The 25,807-nt window shown below is 38.3% G+C and overlaps 1 protein-coding gene across 3 annotated transcripts in view; it reads right to left on the bottom strand.

The window, feature by feature from the left end:
* PRKN (parkin RBR E3 ubiquitin protein ligase) overlaps positions 1 to 25,807 on the bottom strand; it is a 725,918-nt gene that overhangs the window by 568,534 nt on the left and 131,577 nt on the right. For all 3 annotated transcript variants that reach the window (XM_082048436.1, XM_082048435.1, XM_082048437.1), the window contains one exon: positions 8,821 to 8,984. In XM_082048436.1, the coding sequence (XP_081904562.1) occupies positions 8,821 to 8,984 (164 nt within the window). The remainder of the gene's footprint in view (positions 1 to 8,820; positions 8,985 to 25,807) is intronic.

The following is a 25,807-nucleotide window of genomic DNA, read 5'->3' as shown; positions in this document are numbered from 1 at the left end:
TGTATTAGAAATGTTTTTGAAGTTTAAAGATGTTTCATTATTCGTATCTTTTTTTTATATTAATTCTGTCATAAAACTAGCAACTGTGGTGTCATGCACATGTCCCTTCATGAGAAGTGTAACCTTAGCAACCAAAAAATTGCCAACATTTACATACCTTTTCAAAATTACCTAGAATAAGGTTATAACCTTTTATACATTATCACACATATATAGACAAACTGATATGAAGATACACAATGAAGTCCAATATCTCGCCAGAGGGTCTAGCTGTTTTCCTGGCAGGAACACAAGTGTCTGAGATGAGACAACTCTCCCAGATCTCCCACAAGGTCCCCTCCACTACCTGCAGATTATCCTGTAGCTCTATAGCTTCTTGCAGATATCTCGGTTTCTTGGTTAGATGCAAGAAGATCAGAAAACAAGGAAGTCAACAGTTAGTACAGAAACACATCATCCAATGAGAGAAGAAACCATAAGTAGAAGAAGATGTTCGTTCACTGGCAGGTAGAGCGGATCTGCAAGCCAACATCATTTTCTCCCTTGCTCTCCGCCTTTATTTCATAGGCTGGGAAAGGGAAAGATCAGAAAGAACAATTTGCTTCTGAAGTTGGTTTAACACTGCAATGGGCAACAGATATGGGATGGAAACAGGATTTCAAAGAACTGGAATTGATTGGGTGTCAAGGTTTAAGGCAAGGCGGCAATAAACCGTGGCAGACGCTCCCTGTTATCTCCTCAGTTCCCACCACCCCTTTCCTTTAGATCGGAAAGATGATAAGGAAGACAAGGGGAAAGAAAGAGAGACTTAGACTTCAAGTTGGAGCCTTTTAAAGGGTTTTACTAATGCTACTAATAAATAGAGAATATATACAAACTATACAAAACCACTCGAGTGCTCGATGTGGAGTTGGCATCACTCCAGCAGCAAAGCTGAGTGTGCAGAGCTGGCGGCTCCAGCAGGTGCAGCTCAGGCCCCCGGAAGTCATGGGCAGGACTTCGCAGCAAACCAGAACCTGGTTGCAGGGATGCAGGGCCTGAGGCCTGTAGATCACAGGCAGACAGACACGGTCCTCTCTAGATGCCGGCCATGGTCCAAGAGAGAGTGACCCTCATGATCACCCTCTTATAAAGGGGGTATGACAATTATGGGATGGAATACTTCTGTTGGTCATTTTAGTCACCTGTTCCATCCACTCCTCCTCAAAAATGCCCCTCTCACAACGGAACGTGGGAAGACTTATCAGTCTTTCTTAGCTACCATAGTAATAAATCTAAACATGAGCTTCTTCAGCATTCCGTTGGTCTCTTAAGAGCACTGAGTACAGCATCCTAGGAAAAATATGCAGGCTAAAACTCAGAAAAGTACAGCCACCTGGAAGAACTTAGCTGAAAGAAAAATCACTACAGGAGAACTGGTCTTGTTTTTAACAAAACCAGGACATTGGGAGAGGTAGAAACGGAAGTAGGAAAAGTTTTTTGAACTGTGGGAAACCAATAATAAGAAAAGCAGGAAAAGTGAAGAAAACACTGATCAATTCATTCAGGAACAGCATTGGAAACTGGACTGAGCAGGAGAGGAAGTAACATCCATACTTCACGGATGGAAGGTACAGCATTTCACACCAGCCGAGGAGGTTCCCCAGGACAGTAAGGACGGTGTGTGTGTGTGAAAGAGAGAAAGGGAGAGAGGAAAGAAAGAGAGAGAATGAGTGAGAGAGCAAATGAGAGGGAGAGAGAATGAGAGGCACAGTGCTGGCTCATGGAAACTCAATGGCATCACTTTCACTAAATCACTGAAGCCAATGTTTTACCTGAAAAAAAATGAAATAACAACCTGCTCTGGATATGAAGAAAATGAAAATTGTGTCATTTGTGGGCCAGATATTTTTGCCACCTTACTTAGTCTAAATGAAGAGAGAAAATTATATTGCTCTGGTTTATTACTTGTTACTGTTTTGTTTTGTTTGGTTTTTTTTAACATTTCATCTTCATTTTTTCAACAGGCTTTTCGAGTTCATAAGAAAGCTTCTAGAAATTGTAAATTTATCAAGGGTTGCTCCAATAAAATGACATATAATGAATTACATAACTACTTTTGCCTCAGTAACTCCTAAATTAATTGTCTTCTTTCTCTTTAAGCTTGTATTGGAGTTATATTTTTTAGGATGATCGATGTGATTTTTCTGTCATGGGGCCTTTGTTGTCATAATCCAACAACTCTGTTCTTTTGAGTTCTTCTTTCACTCCCCACTCCCTCCATCAAAGCTATTCCTAACAGTAATAATTCTGCATCTCCTACAGTATGGAGGCTCATCTGTGATGAAAACTCTGTAATTAGATATGAAGCATTTAAGTTTAGCCCCCACATTTTCAATTAAAATGAGTGAGAAAGCTTGAAAAACAAAAATAAAATTAGAAGGAAACTAAATAGCTGGGTCACCTTGATAATTCCAAATATGAATGCATTACAGATGACATTTAAGACAATCAGAACTGTAAAAAATTAAGTAAAATGAAGACTGAAGCAAAGAAATTATAATAGCAAGGGATTACATTCTACCATTCTATTGAGGAGATAGATTTGATATGCTGCTTGTTATTTTGAAATATTTTTCCAACACTGAAGTTTCCATCTTTTCCTCTACGATTTTGTTTCCCAGACATTAAATTCTCTATGATAAATAATAATCCACACAATCTGTCATAATTTCCTATTTCTTAATCCAGTATTTTCACTATGTAAAGTCTTCAATAAACCATATTTTTGTTTGGTTTTAATGCAATACAAATATTGGACAATTATTGTTCTATTTAGGTTATGAATTAGAACATATACAGTGTCTATGGATCCTTCCTTACAAATGTAGCCTACCAGAACAGTTAATACTATGTTTTTCTTTTGGGGAAATCAGAGAAAGAAGGGAGGAAATCTCCCTCTTACCCTTGAACTTCTGCTAACTCAACTATAGTTTTTGGTAATGGTGTGCAAAATACTTAACACGTTTTCACCGGCACAATTTACAAAGGTGATGAGTGAAAGACATGGGCTGACCTTTCTTTCACTATCATGATTTACAAACTCCTAAAAGTTCTTACTCACAGCCACCACTTCAACAACTACAGGTTTTTGAAGTTTTGTTTCTTATGTGTTTCCCTCCTGCACCTTAGAGCAGGATCTGAATAAAAAAAATGGACAGCACTGTAAACATATTAATTGTATTATACACATGACAAGGGAGAAAGATTCAGCAAGTGCCTGTACAATGCAAGTATTCAGGGAGAAAACTAAAGGACATCTAATATTAGTGCAGTTTTCAAGATAATTACACTCTGAAACACTGTACATGTTTTCAGAAGAACTACAGTGGTTTGCCAGAGGAGTTCCTTATCAATATAATGTATTTCACACAAATAGTATTGCAGTTTCTCTATCAGTCCCACACAAAACAACCACTCTTTAAGAAATGGATTTCATAAAATTCACTTAATGGTCTCAGTGTAGTGAATTTTAGCCGCCTAAAGGAAACAAACAAACAAACAAACAAATTTTTTAAAAAAATCTGCTGCCTGAACATGTTGTCACATATAGGAAAGTACTAACAACCATAGATGGAATGGAAATTAATTCAAAAGACTCCCAACTTACTGAAACTGTCAGCAAAATGGAAAAAAAAAAGAAACTCACTTTTAGAAATTTGGAAATTATTCTACAAGAGCAACACATGTCAGTCAGAAATATGATTAGTCAATAAGACTCCTATAAGAATACTGGCACCAGCAACCCTATTTCAGGGAACCATGAACCAGATTTAGCAGAAAACACAGATTCATCTCAGTACTGAAACACAATTCTAGAAATTGTATAGAAACTAGTAGAGAGTGCACACAGCAGAAATTTTACAACGAAAACCCTGTCCCACTTCGTCCTGAACCATCAGCAGACCAAATAGAACATATAAAAAATGTCAGAAGAATCCAGAAGGTACCAGCAAAGCTCAAGGCCATTCTGATGCTGCAGCCCCTTCAGACCTGGTGTATTCACTTTCTGGAGTTAGCAAACTGCCTGAAGATAATTTATCCCTTATTTGTCTATAGTTAAATCTTTTTCATAGTCTCCTACTTCATATTGCATAAAAAGAATAGAACAGTAATGCATTGAAAGCAGTGTTACTGGGCTTGAAGGTCTAATTTATTAATGAATTTAGATCTCGATCTGCCATAACAATTAACAAGCGATGTATCCTCTTAAACAGATATGGAAAATCTGTAGATCTGATCAGGACCTGACTTAATTTCATACTAAATATGGCTACACAGTACTTTTCATATTCATTATAAGCATACAAGACCATGAGGCCCATCACAAGTCTTGGAAAAACCTACTCAACACACAGTGTCTGTTGTCACATACAGTGAGTCTGCAGCCATCAAAAGAAGCAAGAGTGAGTAACACTGTTATCCACTCATTTAGCCAAGTCCATATCACCTGGCAACACAGACAGCATCTCTAGATCTCCTTTATTACTATAATATACCTAAGTATTCTTCATCTAGCTTTTTCTGGTTTGAAGAACTACAGTATACATCTCTTCCAGGTTTACAAGTAAGAAGAGATCCACAGGTCAATTAAATATTGACCCAAAATACTGGTTCGAACACACATACATAAAGTAATTTTCTCTCTTTGAATTTCACAAAGGGTGATTGATTCAGTCAGGATGTCTGTGAGCAAATCTCTCCCAACAGTGTTTACATATGCAAATGTTGGCTCGACTGTATTCTGTAGCCCACAAAACTGCTGAATATCAAAGATGTTCCTGTGAGTGATTTGGTATCCTACATACAAACCAGTAGTTTGTAACAAAAGGTACTACTTGTTGTGCATGTCAAAAGACTCATTCTAATCTAAGTGTTCATGGTTTTTGTCCTGGTTTTGGCTGGGATACAATTTATTTTCTTCCTAGTAGCTGGTATAGTGTTGCATTTTGGATTTAGTATAAGAATAATGTTGATAACAGACTGATGTTTTAGTTGTTGTTAAGCAGTCAAGGACTTTTCAGCTTCTCAGAGCTAAATTCCTGTGAAGTGTATGCTCCAAGCCTCGAGCTTGTGTTCCAGTCAAACAAAAGCTAACTCTGATTTAGAAGCTATCTCAGTGGAGCACTGTTCTAAACTTAACAAGTCCTTCTACTAGTCATATCCTTTGTCTTTTTGTGTTTCGAGGAACTGTATTTTCTACATTTACCTCATAGAGGAAACACTGTCAAAAAGAAATGGTACTGGACTGGGAAACAGAAGACTTAATTCTGTCCCTGTTTTGCTGCTGAGTGTGAACAAGCCAGGCTACTGATTCCCTTCACATCATTTGTCTGTCTTACTCATTTATACTATAAGCCCTGCAAGGCAGGGAATATCTCTTACAAAATGTTTGCAAAGAGCTTCTTCACACAAGGGGATTTTGAGTTCTCCAAGAAAGGGCAAGCCTGTATTACTGTTTCTATTACCAGTAGTAAATTTTAAATTGTTTGCATTGAGGAAAATTGTGTAACAATAAATATTACATATTTTACTTCCAGAAGGTTTGTTAACTAATTTTGCTGTTCTTGGAGGCAAGGGCAATATTGTTGTAAACAGTCATCTCCCATTACAACACTTCAGTGTTCCAGATAGGTAGCTATGTCCTGTTTATTCCTTTTGGTGACCCTGTTACAGTCCTGTTCTTCTTTTGCCCTTGTGATTGCACTGAGATCTTACCACTGTTCTCATGTACTCATGACAGCCTTCTGAAAGAATTCCTGTGTTGGATATATATTAATTAATTCTATTCATTTCAAAGTGTATTGTAATCAACAGGGATTACATTAATCAATCATTCTTCGGAATATTTAGCACCCTTAAACTGTCACCATTTGCTGTGCTTTTAGGAAGCAGCTTATTGCTCTAGTTCCTTCTTATGACATCCAAATTTTGCAGGTCTCATTCTTCATCCAGTCACTACCAATCTTTCCTTACCATGGCTCTAATTTCACTACTTGCCCCTTAGTCACTAGCTAAGATACTGATCTCCCCTGTGCACAGTTGAATCAGTATCTAATCTTCCTCTATTTTTTCAAGGACAAAACACTTATCTGAGGTACCAAATTAAATGTCTCCACACATATTTCACTTGTATCCTTCGTACATTTTTTCTACTGTTGTTGTTGATAACAAGTTACTTATTTAAGATCTCAACTTGGCATGGTCTTTCTTACAATAATTTCTCTTTAATGTTTGTCCATTCCGGCTTCATTTCTTATTTACAGGTTTCAGCTACCATGAAAGATTTTTCCTTCTCTCCAAACAGGAAAATAAACATAGCTTTCACATTCTCAGTGATGTTTTGTATCAGCTGCCTGAGATCCTAAAGTAGCTGTCAAGAGAAATCAAGTTGTCTCATAAGCTGTGAAACCAATAAAGTGTGCTATCCTGGAGTATTTCCTATATCCCTGCCCCACACTCCTGTAATTATCACAGGTTTTCCCATGTCCTCTGTAATCTCATTATCTCTAATACTATCAGTTCTCCTTCCTGACCTCTAGATTCTCCAACAGTATCTTGGCCAAATAAGCTCAAAAGTAATTTATGAAAAATAGAGGGACAAAGTGGTCTTACTAGAAATTCTACATCACTATAAAGTAAAATAACTTAAAAGCGTCAGCCGAGTACAAATCTATGTTGTCTTTTTCTTGTTCTGCATGCAAATCTCTAGGTCTAGGAAACAAGAGATAGTTTATTTGCCTGTATGTGATATTAACTCTGAAATTACAGATGCAACATAAATGCCAGCAGTTAGTATTTCACTAGCACTCAAATTTTACTACCATCCAGTTTCTTATGCAAAGAGCTCCAAACAGCTTACCACAGGAAGTCAAAGACCTCAACTGTTCTTGTGCTGACAAATTTCCACAATAAATAAAAACACATACACAACTATATGACAGAAAAAACTGCAAACACAGAAGTAAAATACACTCCATTAAATATCATAATATAAAAATGCAGTTGATACATTACTGATTATATTAATCACTGCAATATTTAAGACACTTAAATACAGAATATGGATTATAGGATCTGAAACACCTTTTGAACTTCCTATCTGCTTTAGAAGCCAAGGGTCAAAGCAATGAGTCTAGGTCCAATTTACCAAATCATAAAAAGTCTTGACTACACATGGTAATTCTGACATTCCAATGAAATGAATTAAGTCACCAGAAGCCCTGTATATTTGGAAAGCAATTTTTAATTTAGCCTAGCAACAGATAGCATGTTCTATCCGACAACAGACTTGGTTGCAAGAGTAAAACTGGGCCCAAAATCTGTGTTTCTTACTGACATAAAAAGCCAGTAACACCAATATCTACAGCTTCTCAGGAAGTGTTAAGTGGTTCAGAATCTTCTGACAGAACAACACAGACACCCAAATCTAGCAACAGGCAACTGGCAACTCCTACAATTCACATATCTTTTTTATTATTATTCTTACATTTTCATGTATATGGTTTCCCATATAAATCAGAGTAGCACATTGCCATTTATCCTATTAATACATGAATCAACACTATCTACAGGTGATGCATTGGAGATAGACAACAATTCATATTTCTATACCTTCCTTTGTGTGCTGAAACTTCCTGAAACTCTTTGCAAAGCAATAAATACCATACTCAAGGAGGAATAGTGATAGGTCACCAATACAACAGTGACTTTCTGTGCCCAGGCTTAGCAGCCATTCTAAATACAGCAATATTTCTGAAGTGTGAGGGCAAATTAATCTGAAATAGTTCTGCTTGCGAGAGATCTTTTATATAACCAGCTGCACTAGTGCAGATTGCATCTGCAATTCTTTGGTATCACACAGAAGGGCAGCAGTTTCATTAAATCTGTATTTGCGCTCTGTTGAAAGGCCAGTAGGTTTCCCCAAGTTGCCCAAATATCTCGAATGTGTGACCTTATGCTAAGCCCTAGGTGTCTGAGTGAACTGCCAAATCCACATACAGGATAAACAGAAATATTTATAAAGCAACTGCAGCAGGACTGGTAATGGTATTAAAGACAAGAAAGAAGTGGAACCTACCTTTCCAAGCTTACTATTGCTCACCACAGATGAACACCCGTCTGCATTTATTGAAGAGAACAGTTAGCTAACCTTCAGGAGCAGAAATTCAGATACCTACTTATAGCCACTCTTCCATGCTCCTGCCACTCACTTAGCTTCACGCATTTATGAGCTCAGCAGTCCGGAGTACACTTCTGTGGGCTTTCTGATCTGGAACCATCCCTCCAGCAGTGCATGCACCTGCACGCATGTGCAGCAGTGCTCAGAGCAGCAGCAGCAGCCCTGTAGCTATCCTCCAGGGGTCACAATTGGGTTACAAATTCTATCAAATGTGATGACTGTGCAACCTGATTTAGAGCAATTTATTCACATCCTTCTTCATTAAGATTCAAATGGAATAAGTAAGATAGAAATTGAACAGATACAGAAATTGTGCATGGCTTGCTTCTGTAGTCAGTAAACATTTATTCACTACGCACAGCTCTCTCTCGTGCTCTCTCTCTCATATTCTCTCTCTTCCCCTATCCTTCCTGCTTGCTGCTTTAATGCATAATTAAGAAGGTCAGAATTAATGAAGCAGTGTGGAGTAAAGTTCAAGGAATCCCCAGGCACTATTTATTCTATTAGATCTCAGGCATGAATGTCAGATTGGCAGCATTAGAGGCAGAGGCAGCGTAGCTGGCAACAGTCCAGAAGCAAAGCTACTGAGGGAGACTTACCTGCAGTGTCAAGTCATTGCTGAGCTCCCTCCCTGCAAAAATCACCCGCAGCTGGTCAGCTGGAACTCCCTGTCGCTGGGCAACTGCCTCCTTCAGCTGGAGGATGCTGGCATCCGCACCAACCTCCACTGGGAAGCCGTGGCTGGAGTTGAACCTGACAAACACTGAACAAGAGCAAAACACCTGTTAAAGCGAGCTTTTCTCACAAGGTGTTTTTACTTGTGTGATGAGAGAGTCTTAGTCTGCAATTTCAGAGAGCGTGTACTATTTTCAGAAAAAGCTATTAATACTCAGTGTACTATTTTGAAACCCATCACAGAATAGTTAGTGACCAATAAACAAAACCCGTGTGTTTCCCCTTGATAATGTTTGAAATTACAGAAAACAGTCAGAATCAAAAGAGACTCAGGTAGGCAGCTGTCTCAGTAGTTGCTAACTGGCACAACAGATTTTCAGTTGAGTCCTAACCTTAGCAGGCATGGGGCACACACACTTTCTGTGCTTTTTCCCACTGCATATAATAAATAAACGCAGAAAATTGAGGTATGCTTTACAGCACAAACGCATTAAATAATACAAGGGAAGACAATTCCTTGTTACACAGTACAGCACAGTCATATAAACTGGTTTCCCACAGATATAATTCTACAGAAGATAATGATAGAAAGAAAATAACAGGCTAGCAGAAATGTTTGGGAGTGTTGTATTGAGCGTGGTCTTTTCAGAGTTCACTAAAATATCTGCAGTACATAACTCCTGCTGGCATTCACCTTCGGTGCAGAAAATCACTACTGCACCAGTCATATAATTTTTAGAGCTGCAGAAACTGGTTTTTACATCCAGAGAAGTCTGATAAATAAACTCATAAGCTTCCTGCCATTCAGCTGGAAGAGCTGTTTTTCATAAGGAGTCTGAACGTGCTCATTGAGTCCATGGTCAGGGGAATGACTACAAGAACTATGAAACAGGAAAAAACTTCATTATATCCGTATCAGTCACAGAGACTGTACGAATGGTAGATATACAGTGAAACACTTCAAACAATGGCTCTGAAGCAAAGGAATTAGCAAAACCCAATATAAAACATAAAATCATTTAGATCAATTAGATAGTGGGTACCTGTCACCTAAACTGCTTGGGTATTGATTGAAACAACCAGTTTTCTTAAAGATTTATTTCCAATTCCCACTGCAATGTTTTAGCTGAAGATTTTATTCCTTTTTTGATGACTGACAGAAGCATAAGATCAAAAGTATCTATATAGTTTAAAGAAATAACTATTTTTAAAACTGAAAATCGGATCTTTATGATTTTTCAAACACATAAAGTCTACCTGACCACTTCGAAGTTGTCAGATACATTAAAAGCAATTGAATATGGCTGAGAACAGTGATATTGTTTTGCTGAGCAATGAACGTTGTCAATATTTGCATTTTCACATCCTTGCTTCAGATTTGGCTAATCTTTAAGGGACACGGCTATATACCAATAAAATTTTACACAACACTTTAAAGTATCCTCTTAATGTAGAGGAATGCAGGGTAGCACTGCAGAAGGCTGCAGGATGCAGTACATATGCCCTGCAGTCTGTTACACAGTCTCCAGCTAATCCCAGCTAATGGGAACTGAACATTTCCTGTCTTTCCAGAACACTCATGATGCTCAACTGTAAATAACTTTATCTGGGCCAGTAGCAAAATAGACAGTTAAATAAATGGGGAATAGACTTTTTTATTATACTGAGTTCTATCTGACTATGTACATGTATTTTTATACATTTATGTAGGTATGCTTGCATATACGTATATAAAATGCAGACATGTAGATCTCCAAAGATTTCTTGCTAACTAATAAATAATCCTCTTTATCTTTAGATTTACAAAAGCCAGTGCTATTGGTTTTGGAAATGAAAAAAACTTAGCAAGCGCATTGACTCTGCAAATTAAATGTGCTAGTAAGAGGAAAGAGCTTGATAAAATAAGCATAAACAAGCAGAGTGTCATTTAAATTAATTATAAAGCAGTACTCATTTTTAAAGACTGTATAAATCCAACACACTTACTACAAGTATAATTGATGTTTATCATCACCAGTCCCCACCCCTTCCTTCAAATATGTTCATTTTTGTTCACTTCCAACAAGTATAGTTTTCTTCTCCCAATGCGTATGAGGTAGTGCAAGTTTCAATCTCATAATTGTAACCACAAGCAAATATGGGAAATGGTGTGTGAGTGTGACATTTTGCACTCCTATTCCCATACAAGCCTGAAGAACTAACTCAGAAAAGTGCTAGAATGCCAAACTTTTCTTGCTGGAGGGCTCTAATCCACAAATATTTTGCCCTTAACACGTTTATTCTCTTATCAAGTCTGCAATCCATCAACTCTTTTTAATGTAAAAGAACAGAAGGGACCTTTGCTTACTGGCACAGAGCATAAAAAGATTAAATACAAAACTTCAGTCTGTGGAATAAAACCAGAATTTCATCAATATATTATTTCGAGCTGTCTTCTTAGGAAAAAGAAACTTTTTCTTTTCTTTTCGACATTTCAACTCCATAATTAAATCATCACTATCAGGTTGACACTCTTAACAGCACACGTTATTCACAAGATCACAGATGACATTCTGCAGACTTTTGAGACCTCTTCCAAAGGACACATACTTTGAAAGTACTTAGAATGTAAAGTTTGTCTACTGGAAGATAAATAAATATTGGCTTAACAGAAGATCAGAGAATTTACCTGAGGCCTAAAGTGCTGATGGATATCCAAAATAAATAAATCAAGTTACTAAAGCTAAGAAGGAGCCAAACTGAACTGAGAAAAGGAGGTTCCATTTGGATCAACTCTCCTGCTCCCACATGTGTAAAAGGTGACAAACAGTAACATTTGTCTGAGAAAAGGACACTTTGTGAGACTTGGCTGTCCTATCAAAAGCTGGTATCTGTAAATGTCAGAGGATCCGATTCCCAGAGATCAAGACGTGTCTAGGTGCCTTTGTAAAGCTCTCTTGGTATCTATCTGAACCTCTACATACCTTTAAAATCTTACTTTTAAGTCCACACATTTTAAGTACAGTCCTGAACAGAGGAAAGTGGTATAATTGAAAGATTAATAAAAAAGTATATAAATATTTCACTACATCTTTCAGATATCTAAGCTGTACACCTTCATGCAATAATTTCAATTTTACATTTAATGACTTGGATAGTATTAATCTCTTGTTTGGAAGGATCAGCAAGTGCTACCTCAGGGAATAGTTGTATTAAATAACTTTCACATATTTCCAGCAGAATTTTCCATGTTTCCTATAAAAATACCCATTTTTTCAAGCATGCACCTACACAGCAAGAATTTTTTTGGTCCAGCATAATGACTTAAGTGGTGGAAAACTGGCTTCTTCAAAGACCATGCTCCTTTAGCATGCCACTTCTGCGAGCGTGGCAGAGGGAAAGTTCTCAGTTCCGAGTGTAAGGGCAGGAATTGCATTTGTACTGAGCAACACATTTCCCCCTAGAAACTGATACTACAAAAGAATACACAGAGTTGCAGCGTATGTGAAATACATTCAGGTGCAAAGATGATATAAGAGACTTCATGTACAGAAATGACAGTCTCTCATGCAGCAGTAGATTAAAGATGGCCAAGCAGAATGTACCGAGTCTTCACAAAGGAGAGTAATTTAGGGAAACTGAAGTGAGAATTAAAAATGCGCCCCTCCACCTCTCCTTGTCACTCCAACTGGACCACAGAGCGAAGGCAAACACAGAAGTAAATACCGAGTGGAATTAAAATCCTCATTCCCAGTTGTGGGAAGTTTCACTCTTTTGACATTGGTTTTCATATCAATTCCATCAGAAACTCAATGTATTGACTTTCTATGTTTTTTTTTTTTTTTTTTTTTTTAACAAGAAGCACCATCTACGTGTTAAAATCTTTTCATTTTGCAGCGCTTCATGGAAATAAGTACTTCTTTATTCTTCCAGTCCTGTTGACTGGATTCCTCTGTTTGGATTCTCTATCTCAGAATGAAGCACCAACAAAAATCCCAGAAAAAAGTGGGGGCTGTGCTCATGAGGAAACACCAGTCTATCACAACAGAGACAGCCCAGCATTTATTTTGATTAAAAGTTCCCAAGGAACTCAATGTCATGACTTTTAGCTGATTTGTATTCAAATTACTGTAATAAAATTAAGAAGTTATCACCGCTGAAAGTGACTCCTATTAATAAATTCATGTACGATGAACCACTTCTTTCATATGAATACAATAAAGAAATGAACCAGTTCTCAAATAAATATTGCTATCCTGAAGATTTAGTGTTTCACAAAGAATATGATACATCATTGGATCTACTATCAAAATGGAGTCAGCAGCACAAAGCAGTCGCATACGATACCATATGACAATTAACTTTTTCCCCGTAAAGTAATACAAGAATTGTTAGTGAAGGGAATATAAGTGAAGAAAATTGTGACTAAAACCTTGGGTGGTTTAAGACAGTACTGCTCCTGGCTAGCCTGTCTGTCTAGCCCTTACGCTGGAGGTTGCTACACATACAACTGGGATACTGGAGGAAATGTGTATCTGCATCTCAGCTATGCCTGTTTACAATTCAGCATGTTAGTACAAACTCAATTGGAAATTAAACCAAATGCAGATGCAAACTGGTTAGACTCAGACAGAAGTACATGGGGCAGATGTGATGGGGATGTACAGAATTCCACGTGAGGCTGGAAGAAAGCTGGTGGGCAGACACCCCTGCAGGATCTCAACAGGCCATTTCTCAGGACCATGGGATTCAGCTGTCTTTCTTCTTTGGCAAGTCATACCAAAAATGTTCAAGCTTTAACTCCCATTGTCATCAATCACACACGATTTCCAGTTCTGAACTTAAAAGATAGATAATGCATGTTGGAGAAGCTTAGGCCCTGCTTGTGAAGAAACTGTGAAGGCACAGTCCTGATATATGAAATAAAAAAGACTGAACTGTGCCAAGAAAGAAAAAAAGTTGTAGATGTTTTTTACAATTCTACATGCAAAACGCAAATTTCCTTTTTAGTTTTGACATTTAAAAGCCAGTTCTTTTCCTTCCTAAAGTAGTGAGTCACATAATCCTGCTTCGCTGCACACCAAACAAAAGCTGCAACCTACAATATATGATCTGTGCAACAGAATGCACACATTTAAACTTTAAGAACTTATTGTTGAGCAATTGTGTCACGTTCATGATAACTATGACAGGTTCAAGTACTCTTCATTCCACGTTATTCCCAGGGACAAAAATAATATAACCAAGACTTAACCCAAGGAGAGTGTGAAATATGTGAAGCCCTTTCCCCACTGAGGTCAGATGACAAGACATTTGAAATATATTTTCCTAGGACTGGGAAAAAAGTCTTGTGACAGTATCTGTCTGTGGTGATCTGTTCCTCTCTGGCTTAGCACATGACTGGAGAATACAGCCCTTCTTAGCTCAAAACCCTACAGCTAGACTATTTCACACTAGAAAGTATCATCCCTTTCTTTTCAGTAGGAAAATTTTCTCATAAATGTGATTAATAATTTATCCAGTGCAACTAACCAGTTTAGTGCAGATTAAAATCAGGAAGATGGACAGAAAAAATAAGTAAAGGAAGAAAAGGTAGATATTGAGATAATGTAAGATTCTTGCCACCTGCTAGAGTAGTGTGGAAATGTTCTGTTAAGTTCCCCTCTTACAGCACAACTCACAGCACCTCTCAAGGCACAGGCTGAAGGCAGCTGTTCTAAGCATGGGTTTTAGGTCAATAAATAAAATAAAACCATATTTTTCAGATGCTCAGAGCTCTTGCATCCTCAATCATACAGCAATATGCTATTCTATTTATTTAATATTTATATTTAATGTAAATAAGATACATTTGTAGGCACTTTATAAACCCCGAGTGAATGTCAGTTGCTGCCTGGAATTTCTGTAACGAAAATTGTAGAAATACAACTGTGGAATATATGTAGTGTGAGAAACTAAGAGCAAAACGATATAATGTGACAGCAGTAAACCTTGTTCTACAACTTTTTATTGTTATTTCCTGGTTTTCAGTGTGTCAATGGAATTGCAAAAAAAAAGGGGAAGAAGTCAAGCAAAAGATTAAAGAGAAACAAACAATGGAAAACAAAAGACAAGTTGGCGAGACTGTTCAAGCTGAGGTCAGGACTGTAAAGGAATCACTCAGAGCTGTGGCAGGCTTTGATTAAACAGCCAGTCAGCACATGTTACTGAAAGTCCAACCAAACGGTTAAACAACTTTGTGCAAAGTTATTTGAAGTCTATTTCCACAGTAACTACAGCAGCCTGGAACTGGTTGCTCTCCTTATCTTCACAGATTTGTGTGTCTAGGTTCCACATTAGACTAGGGGACCTTCCCAAGGCTTTTTTCTCCCAGGAGCACTGGAGAGCAGGATCGTTCAGCCAGCTCCATTTTAATTTCTGTCCTACTTCCACTACATCAAGTCCTGCTTTGGAGGCTGCTGTCACTGTCACAAAGCTCTGGTCAACTGGCATGCCTGATTTCTTTCTTGAAATATATGTGCTCTAAAATAAAATCTCATCAGCATTAGAACAACCATCCTGTAGGAATTCACATAGCCCTTCCATCGGTTAGCACAAACATCCTCAGCTCTCTCCAAGAAAACCCTCAAACAGATGTCTTTTCATCAAAAAGTTGCCAAATTCTGACAAATTGGAACCAAGTTGAGGCAGCAATATCCTGAGTCTCAATGCCCTTGCACTGAACAACCTGCCGACAACTCCCTTCTTCTGTAGAGCGGGGAATCTGACTACAGAACCTCTGCTGCCTTCAAAAGAGTGAGATAGTGAGATAATGGTTTGACACATTTCAGTATGCATGGTTGAAAATCAAAACCTTAAAAACTACTCTGAGATGAGCAGGTTGCTGCTGCAGCTATCGATGCATTGGTGTGATGTTTTCCTGGCAAAATGCCCTGATGTATATTTTGTGCCAGGTCCAGACTGACAGGTATATGCAACAAAGTTAACCATGACTTAATGAGTTATCACTTGTTGCTGAGCCATGAGAGCCACCAGCATTAGGCCTCCTCAATCATTGCATTTGTGAAATAAAATTAATGCACATTAATGTAAGCCAACTTCACAGCCGCAGCAGAAAAAAAAGCCTACACAGGCAATAAGTGGCAACTCATTAAGCTAGAGTAATTTGGTTGCTTCTGATCATTTGTAAATTACCTTCACCTAGCAAATGATTTTATGATGTAGTCACACATAGAGAGCAATGTAGTAAACTAACATAAACAATATCTATAAAATCCCATCATTGGTGAGGTTATTTCTCTGCCTAGTGAGGAATAAAGCCTCTCACAGCAACATCTTTAGTTCTAACACTAAATGAATATAACAAAAAATGTTCCATGACTATTAACTCAAATTTTAAGATTGAGATTTCTGATTCTTTTAAAAATAAAAATCATTATCAACTTTTACTCAAACAACTGTTTCGAGAAAGCAGCTACATTTATACTTGGACAGTTTTCTACAAAGTTAGGAGCAGCATGGAAAGGGTGAGTAGGGACCAGGCACTCACTCCCATTGCAAGATTTAGGGAGCATCATATTAGGCTTGCAGGAGCTGGCTTCAAACAGACAAAAATGAGATGTTAGCTTATGTCACTCACAACAGATCTTCTGGAAAACTCTGCCAGAGAAGTGGTAGATGCAGGATGTAAAATTTCAGCTCAGGGGGAGAAAAGAAACTGGCAGTTACTGCCTAGGCAGCTCAGTGATCTCTCTAGTGAAAAGGTGAGGATAATATATAATAGCATGAAATAAAGAGTTTATATGTAGGTTTTGAGCTTAGAAGGGCTATGTCTTCCAGTCATGTCCTGAGCCAAAGAGGAACTTATCACTGCAAGGACAGTAAAAGGTAATAGATACTGTCACTAGATTTTTTTTTTTTTCCCCTTTTTTAGGAAAATACATTTTAGAGCTCCTGTAATTTGATTTAAAAATAGCTGTGAGAACATCAGGGACAAAAATCATCCATGCTTGCCCTATTGTCTGTCTTCAGGAGGGTCTCTCTGCTTATGGTCACTACTGGAGACAATAATACATGGGGTTAAACAGACTGTTGTTCCGAACAACTATGACAGCTGTAAATGTCCTGGGTTTGTATTTCCATACATGTACTCCATAGAATGTAACACAGAGTAAAATCTAACAAGTAGGCAGGTTAACCGTTTCCTCGCAACTCTTTAATGCTACCAAAGTAACCCACACCAAGAATAGAGGCAAATAAAAAAGACAAGAGCTCAGCACTACTCTTTCCTCCAGAAGTATGCATGCACATACCACTGCTTTGTTGTATTGAAGTGAGGCAAATTTTAAACTCAGCAATTCTCACAGTAATCTAATTTTGTTCTAGGAAGTATGCCTCTTAATCCAAGAGACAAGCTAAATTTGTCCAGTGCAATATTTCCTGTGAATAATTCACTCAGTTTTACCATACCCAAATGCTCTTTAAAGTTGAAGGAATGCATAGCTAGCTAACCTGACACTACAATTATGTTAGCATTTCCTTAAAAAGTCTCTTAAAAATGCTATTTTCCAAGCTATTTTTGTCCTGATTTACTGGATGCTTATGTCAGCACAAAGCTGCCATGAACTTTCTTGATACAGAATCAAGCTAAATTCATGTTTCATTTTAAATAGACACATACTGTACTTTAATGTGCTTGGATATGGATAAGAGTCTTTAAACTCTACATATTTCCAGCTATATGCTACAGTTTTCTGTATTAATAAGAAGTATTAAATTTAAAAATAAAATGTATACTCTTGCAGCTTTTAAATTAACCCAGTCCTGTGGAAGAATGGGCCAGTAATTTTGCAAAGACTGCATGAATTAAATGAAATCCATAAGAGGGTCAGAAAATCTCAAGTAGGACTACTGCAATAGCTTTAAGGCTGTAAAGGGGACTGCAAGGTGAGGACTGCAACAGTGAGATTCCACTAACTACAGTTATGCTCATTTGCAGTTCCTCAGGAAATTTAACACATTTTTCTATGGTGTTTCTATTCTGCTAAATGTTAGGAGCATTGGTGGACAGCTAAAGATCCACTCAAACAAATATATGATAAAGATGGCAGCTGTCACACTTAAGGAAGGAGTTTTCTAACTTCATGAAGTTTGTTAGTTGTTCAGTGTAGGAAAAATTAGTACAAAAATTCATACAATCTATATTATAATATGGATTAAAATCTTACATGTATCCCTGGAATGGCTATGTAGAAACAGATTAGTTCCACATATAAAATATTCAGAAGTTCCAGTGAAAACAAACCTACCTACCCACCTACTGACACAGCAATCTTTATATTCACTTTGTTTAATTTCTACAGGAGCTACTACAAACGAAAGCAAGCCAAAACTCAACACAATAAAACTTTGTTATAGCCCAGGACAGTGTCAGTCCAGTATGTGGTTGTATGCAGTATAGCCGTGTGCATTGCTCAAAGGGAGAGGATGAAGCCGGCTGCTATGAAGAACAGAAACATGGTAGGGCTTATTTCCTTGATGTTTACAGGTCTAATGTTAGTTTTTTAATCTTTTGGTTTTACTCATCCTATTTGTGGGGATCCCAGTATCATTACAATCACTTCCTGATTTGCTTTAAAACACATGATGCACAGATGGAATTATATTTCATCACCGAGCACTCAATTTTAAGGTTACATGCTGCAGTCTCTTTTTCTTGAGCATCTTTCCAATTTACCTCTTCTACCTGTTCTCTACTGGCAGAAAAATAAGCTTTGATGTTCTGGCACAATCATATCTCTGCCATTCACTTTTTAAACACTAACCTCACTCTGCTTCCTGATTCTTTGCTTTTCTTTCAAACAGTAGGCGTGATCTCTTCTCCTGAGACCAGTTTTCTCAATGGTAAAATTACTACAAGAGCAGAGCAGACTTAGGAAGATGACTGCTCTGCAGAATGGTCTGAAGAGACACTATCAGGGCACTAGGGGCACCTCCAGCCCTGACCATCCATGCTTGGCTTCCCCTGGTGCCCCCCAAGGCCCAGGGCCTCATGTCAGCCACCAGGTCTGTCAGCCCCTGCCCCAGTGACGCCACAGCAGGGCCCAGACCAGCCTGTCTGGGCTTCTCACATGGATGAGACCTGACTTGCCACCTTCCACTGACCTGGCAGCACATCCCAGCTCTGTCCTTTGACACACGCCCAGCACTGACCACCTGGCTGCCAGGCTGCACTTGGGCTCGCCAGGCCACGCCACTGCTCTGCCCTGGTGGCACCAACCTGCCCTTGCTGGAGGAAACACAATATCTCTTCATCCACGGCATATCTGAGAGTCTCGAAACAGGCTCTAAAATCACACACATCTGTGTGTGTGTGGCAGAGAGCTGGGCTCCTATTCCTCAATCAGGACGTAATTTAGCTCAGGTGGGAGCGAGCAGGCAGGGCTGTGCAAGGGACACTGTACTCTGCCCTGCTAGTGCCAGCGTGGCTGCCTCCTCCACCTCCTGCTGCCTCACCAACAAAAATCTGGTCAAATGCAGGCACTCAGGCCCTGCTGGGCACTCCACCTCTGTGTGGGACCCGCTCTCCAGCTCCACAGCCCTCAGCTTTGCACCAGCGCAGGGGCTGGCGAGACATGGTGCCTCCTGCCACAAGTCCCTGGCCTGCAGGACCACAACTGCCTGCCCGCCTTTCACAGCCCGAGCTTACAGAAAGCTCACGGTAGCACCAAAGTTTTCAGAAAGCCATGCTGTTGGTAGTTTTAAAACCATTTTAGAACCTCATTGTGTTTTAACATTTGAAAAATACGTTCTGTTCCAAAACACAGAGCACTTCTGTAGCAACTTGGAATTCACCCTGACAGGCCCAAGTTAAATTCTTTTGGTGAAATTACATCTCTTGAAGATGTAAAGATTAGTTAAAGATACTGAGTAATTACACCACCTTTAGTAAAACTATCTCAGCTGTTTGCGTCTCTGACAGTGAAAGTTAAACTCTTAAACCAGAACTATAAAATGATGGGTTGCGAAAGAAATTTTCAATTGTGTAACAGAAATGTGTACCAAACTTTTCTTCTGAATTAGTTAAAAAAATAAATTCCTGTAGCTAAGCATGAAGATTTATAATATTTCAAAGATAATTTTCTCTCTTGAGTTTTTCTCATTTTTTTTGAGTTTTCCTCCCTTTGTTTTTTGTTCGTTTGTGTGCTGTTGTTTGGTTGGTTCGGTTTTTACCATCTACTTCTGCTATCTGTCCCATGCCCAAATAACAAACACTCCTGCATGAAATACCTTTCAGTCCTTGACACAAGAAAATACCCAGCAGCCACTCTTGCCAGGCAAAAACGTATGGGCTGAACTGACTGCCAAAAATATTCTATTATTCTATTATTCCTATTATAAAACTGCCAGTTAGCTGGAAAAAAGAAACACAGTTTCAAATATCCCCATTTCACACCAGAATTCTATTAATTCAGTATATTCTCGGAACACACAGAAATTAATTTTACCTATTTAAAATACATACAATACAGTCATTTGTAATCACCCCTTAATTATATTAAATGTATAAAAATGGGTGTGTACTTAGATATATATATATATATGTATAAAATCCCCAACTCAGAATGTTGTTATTTCACTACACAGTAAAATCCTTATTCATGGAGAAGACATAAGCATGAAGTTGCTGAGTAGGATGAGAGTAGGGACTCCACAAAACATGCTTAATGGGCACATGACTCAAACATTATTGTAAATACGAAAAATTTAAAACTCCAAATCATAATGAAATACCAAAATACAGCAGGAGCCCTCAGATTGATAAATGGTGATGTATATAGCACATCAGCTGAATACAAAGGGATAAAAGTTGTGAAACCTTTCAGATACTGTACCTGCAACTTCTGTTTTGTTGTTTAGATCAACATTAAGCAGAGCTAAAGTTTGTGTATGCTATACAGATGCACACCAAATAGTGAAGACTGTGTGGAGCTCCGCTGTGCCACAAATTTACTGTGTATGTTTCTTGCCACTTTACCAATTCTCTGCCAATTTGTTCTGCTGGATTTACCTTTACTGTTGCATACATCAGCAGCTTTGAGGAAGATGACATAACAATTTCTGTCTTTCTCTATTAGATCTAGGTCCATAGCTGATATGAAGTCAGATATTTCACAGCCTGCAAGCCTACAATTTCAAGATATAGTTCACTAGAGAGCTAAGAAACTACACTTTTTTTTTTTTTTTTAAAGACTAAGAAGGATATATAATTTCACCATTAAAAAAGGAGGCCCGGTAAGTTTTAGCCTATCACCTTGATACATCATAGTATCTCAGGTATCAGCATTAGAAGACTTTATCTAGTTCAGGTCATAGTTATCTGCTAGATCATATTTATTTGCTGGGAAAGTAGCACTGTGAGCTGTAGACAATCCAGGAGACTCCTGGAATGCACCAAGGATAACTTCTTAAGTCAGGTGATAGAGAGTCCTACCAGGGGGATGCAATACTGGACCTGATGGTTATCAACACAAATGTGCTAATCAGTGACATCAAGACTGCAGGCAGCCTGGGCTGCGGGGAACATGTGCTGCTGGAATTTGCAGTCCTGAGAGATGTGGGTCAGGCTAAGAGTAATGTCAGGACCCTGGATTTTAGGAAAGCCAACTTCCAGCTGTTCAAGTAATTAATCAAGAAGACCCTCTGGGAAACTGCCCTCAGATGCCAGACCTTTAAGGAGGCTTTCCATAAAGTGAAAGAGCACTCAGTCCCTGAGGATGTGAAATCAGGAAAGGAAGGCAAGAGACCAGCATGGCTGAGTTGAGACCTGCTGGTCAAACTAAAGGGTAGGAAGGAAACACACAGGCAGTACCAGCAGGGACAGGGATTCTGGGAAGTGTGTAGGGACACTGCCCCGTTGTGCAGAGATGGAGTCAGGTAGGCCAGGGCATGGCTGAAGCCGAACTTGGCAAAGGATGACAAGAATAACAGGAAGGGCTTCTACAGGTACATCAACTAGAAAAGGAAGGTCAAAGAAAGTGCACTCTCCCCTGATAAGCAAGCCTGGTAAATTGGTGACAACAGGCAAGGAGAAGGCTGAGGTACTCACAAGAAGTGAAAAGTACTGAAAGAACAGGCAGTGTTTTTCACTGAAACAAACCAAGTTCTTCATTCTCAAAACAAAAATTCCCAGAAGATCCATCTCAGTTTCATGAACACCTCAGTACTTCTCAAGATTTATTTTCTTTCTGTCTTTCTGACAAAACAGGCAGACAGCTGCAGCTCATCACTCCCTGTGCCAGTGCATTTGTCAATTAGTTCGAAAGAAATCACCCAGCACACTAGGCTGAGCTTATGATCAGACGGGAAATTATGGTCTATTATGCAATTTTATTCTTGTCTGTGATTGACTTCACATCAAAGGGCCACTCAGTGGCAGACACTAATACTTGTTAAGGTAAAAATAATTTTGTAGAAACAGATGGTGGAACCAAGACACCAGTAGATCAACAATACTGAATCTGAGCATAGTATAGTTACATGAGGCTTTTAGAAATAAAATAGAAGGATTTTAACACGTGGCATTCCTTTGTGGTATATTGATATGAGGAGCGGCTGAGGGAACTGGGGCTGTTTAGCCTGGAGAAAAGGAGGCTGAGGGGAGACATTATTGCTGTCTACAACTACCTGAAAGGAGGTTGTAGCATGGGGGGTGTTGGTCTCTCCTCCCAAGTAGCAAGTGATAGGACAAGAGGAAATGGCCTCAAGTTGTGCCAGGAGAGGTTTAGATTGGATTCTGAATAAAAATTGCTGTTTTAAACTGGGTACATCAAGTATTACGTCCAAACAGGTGACAATGTTCTTGGAATCCTTGTTTTAGAGAAATAAAATATACACATATTTCTTCTTACAAATTATTATGCTACACAAAAAAAAAAGTGTTTTCTTTAGTTTTTTTTCTCCAAAGAATTAATCACAAATGATACAAGTAGATCACAAATGAATAGTTAGTAATTCTCAAATAAAATAATAATAATAATAATAATCATCATCATCATCATCATCATCATTATGGAGAAAGGAAGTTACACTAGTAACAAAAGTATGTACAAAAGTCTTTGAGCCATTATGTATTTGTGATACCATATATGGTGGTAATTGCAAAACAGCAAATATTTGTCATCATATTGATGAAATCATTATTTTATTTCCTGAAAAAAAATCCAGAGGACCTAGCACATCTCTTGGTTTCCAGAGAATTAACAAAGGTCACTTTAATATGGAGGTTTCTTCAAATTTGCCAAAAGACATCCTTATTTAGCTTATTAATGTATCCTATGCAAGACTTTTTTTGCGTGATTAATGCAAGTGAAACAGCAACAGCAATTAACAGTTATACTATGTTAGTGAAACTGTTTCATTGCCGTGACAAACAACTTCTATAATGATATTACATACTAGCAGAGAAGCCAAAAAGCATATTTTGTTAGACTAAAAAGGGAATGTTACCTTCCCCGAAATCCAGCTTTTCGGAAGCCAGCATTTTTATGTGCTTGTCACTCCAAAGCCTCATTGGCCTTGTAAGAGGTAGGAAGAATTTCTAGAATCCTAAAAGTTTCTGGCTTTCCCAAGTTGTAGGAGCCTGGAGTGCAAGGTAATTCTGGGCAATCTTGGGCTACCCTTGATCTTCAATAGTTGTGAGCTGGCCTGTCCATGAAATACTGTTAAGCCCTTTCATTGCAAAAATAATCAGGATCGATGCAGAAATAGCTGCCTTGTAGAACAGAAGGAAGCAAACCAAATACCATGACTTAAAGTGATAATCATAAGCCTTAGGTTGAAATGCCAGGAAGACCCAGGAGACCTCAGAAGCCTGAGGCCTGTGTCCAGACAACACTCACCAGATATTTATTCTGAGTGACTCATAAAAGATTACTTGAAAAATACAGTAAATAAATCTCAGTATATAATGGAGCATTGCAAAAGGGAGAAGAAGGGAATAATGAAACTAAGAGAGGAAAGACTGGAAATGGAAAATAAATAGATCAGAGGAGGAAAAAAGGCTTCTCCAGGATCTGGGGGGACCTACTGTCAGTGCCATGACTTGAGGGATAAAACAAAGTGGTCTCAGTTTCACTTGTGTAATAAAGTTAACTTAAGAATCAGTATAAAATAAGTCCTTCCTCCAAGCTATGCCTTTCAGGAAACAGATAAAAACAGAAGCTAGTAAAGACCCTCTAACTCACATTAAGGGTAAGGATGAAGAACGGACATCTGTAGGAAAGAGTACATCTCAACATTTTTCTTTTTAACTTTTTTTTTTCCTAACTATTCCATGAAGAATGTGGGGTTTTTGTTTTGCTTTGATTTGGGATTTTTTTAAGAACAAAGTAGAAGAAAAATAAAGAATAGTGCAGGTAAGGAAATGCATTCACAAGGGAAGAAAACATGAAAAACTAAGTCCATCTTTCAGTGTGTACCTGCCAAAACATTTCCATCTCCTGCTAGGAGTCATACATTTCACAATGTTAAATATTTATATTGATTTTTCATACAAAAGTGCCACAGGGAATAATCGGTCCTAAATTCACAATATGCAGATACTCATTTCATAAAGGAATTTCACAAAGTCATTCAATACAAGTTGTTTAAAAGTACAAAGCATAAATATGTGTTTCTTCAAAATAAGCCTGTGTTATTGATCAAAGCACTCAACAGAAAATGAAAGTCTCTGAAAACTTCCAAGAATCCTAAATTAAAACAAAGACAAGAGGACACTGATAGAAATACTGGTTTGAAATACCTGTTTTTTTCTGAAATTAGTATAACTGAAGTTTGTATAACTTAAAATTATTTAGCACTTTTCTTCAGTATGTTCTGCCTTTGAATAGTTCAGTGCAATTCCAGGTCTTCTTGCCACCTAGATGAACCATGAATTCTGCAGTACATCTGCTTCAATACCTTTTCAAGGACAAAAAAAAAAAAAAAAAAAGAAAAAAGAAAAAAAAGGGATCCTTACATAGTATCTCATACTCCAGTAGAAGAGAACGCTCCTCCTCCTCTTTATTGCTCCCTTGTAGATGCCATTAAGAGAATGTAGGGCCAATATAAGAAGTCTAATTTGGCTTTACATAAATGTAACAGCATTTTGCTGAAATGTTCCTTCGATACATTTGCATTGATGCAAAATTAGATTCAATACTGTTATTGCAATGATTTTGTGAAGGTCATAACAAGAGAAGACTCAGAAGATTGCATTAAAAAATGAAAACTAACCCCAAGAAGCTTCTTTTGAAAAACACAGTCGCTATATCTTTAATGACCACACAGGCTCTGGGTTCCCACTCAGCACCTGTGCCCGTGCAGGCTTTGGGACAGCCAAGAAATGGTCCAGGCCCAGGAGCAGAACTGACCACGTTATGCTCACTGCTCCCTGGCAACTTCAACACTGCTTGAACAGCCCTCCCGAAAATGCATTAGCTTCTGTGAAACACATTAGAAATGCTGAAATACTGTGGAAAGATTATCTGGTAGTTCCTTTAGGAATCATTAATCATATATATACTACCTATATGCATGCACTAACTTTATATATACACGTATTACATAGAGATACACACACTGTACATATATGCATATGCTAGTAACTAACGGGAACATTTCAAGAGTCTATATTATAATGACAAAGACTAACAGCTGAAATTAAACTTATTTTCTGGATTTAGAAAACTTTCCATATGTAATTCAGCTACAAAGCTCACCATACCAAGTAGGTGGACTGGCTTCCTCATTCTGCACTGATGGTAACTGGAGCGGACCTGGGCACCCAGATTTGGCATTGCTCACCCTGACATCATTGAACTAGCCCTAACTGTTAAAGGATTATTGCACTACTCTTCACTGTTGTGAGAAACACAAGCACCTCTGCAGAGC

Source organism: Streptopelia decaocto, assembly GCF_964273445.1.
Source record: "Streptopelia decaocto genome assembly, chromosome: 3".
Taxonomy (NCBI): Eukaryota; Metazoa; Chordata; class Aves; order Columbiformes; family Columbidae; genus Streptopelia; species Streptopelia decaocto.
Note: the sequence above shows the minus strand (reverse complement) of the source record. Positions and strands in the feature narration are given on the sequence as shown.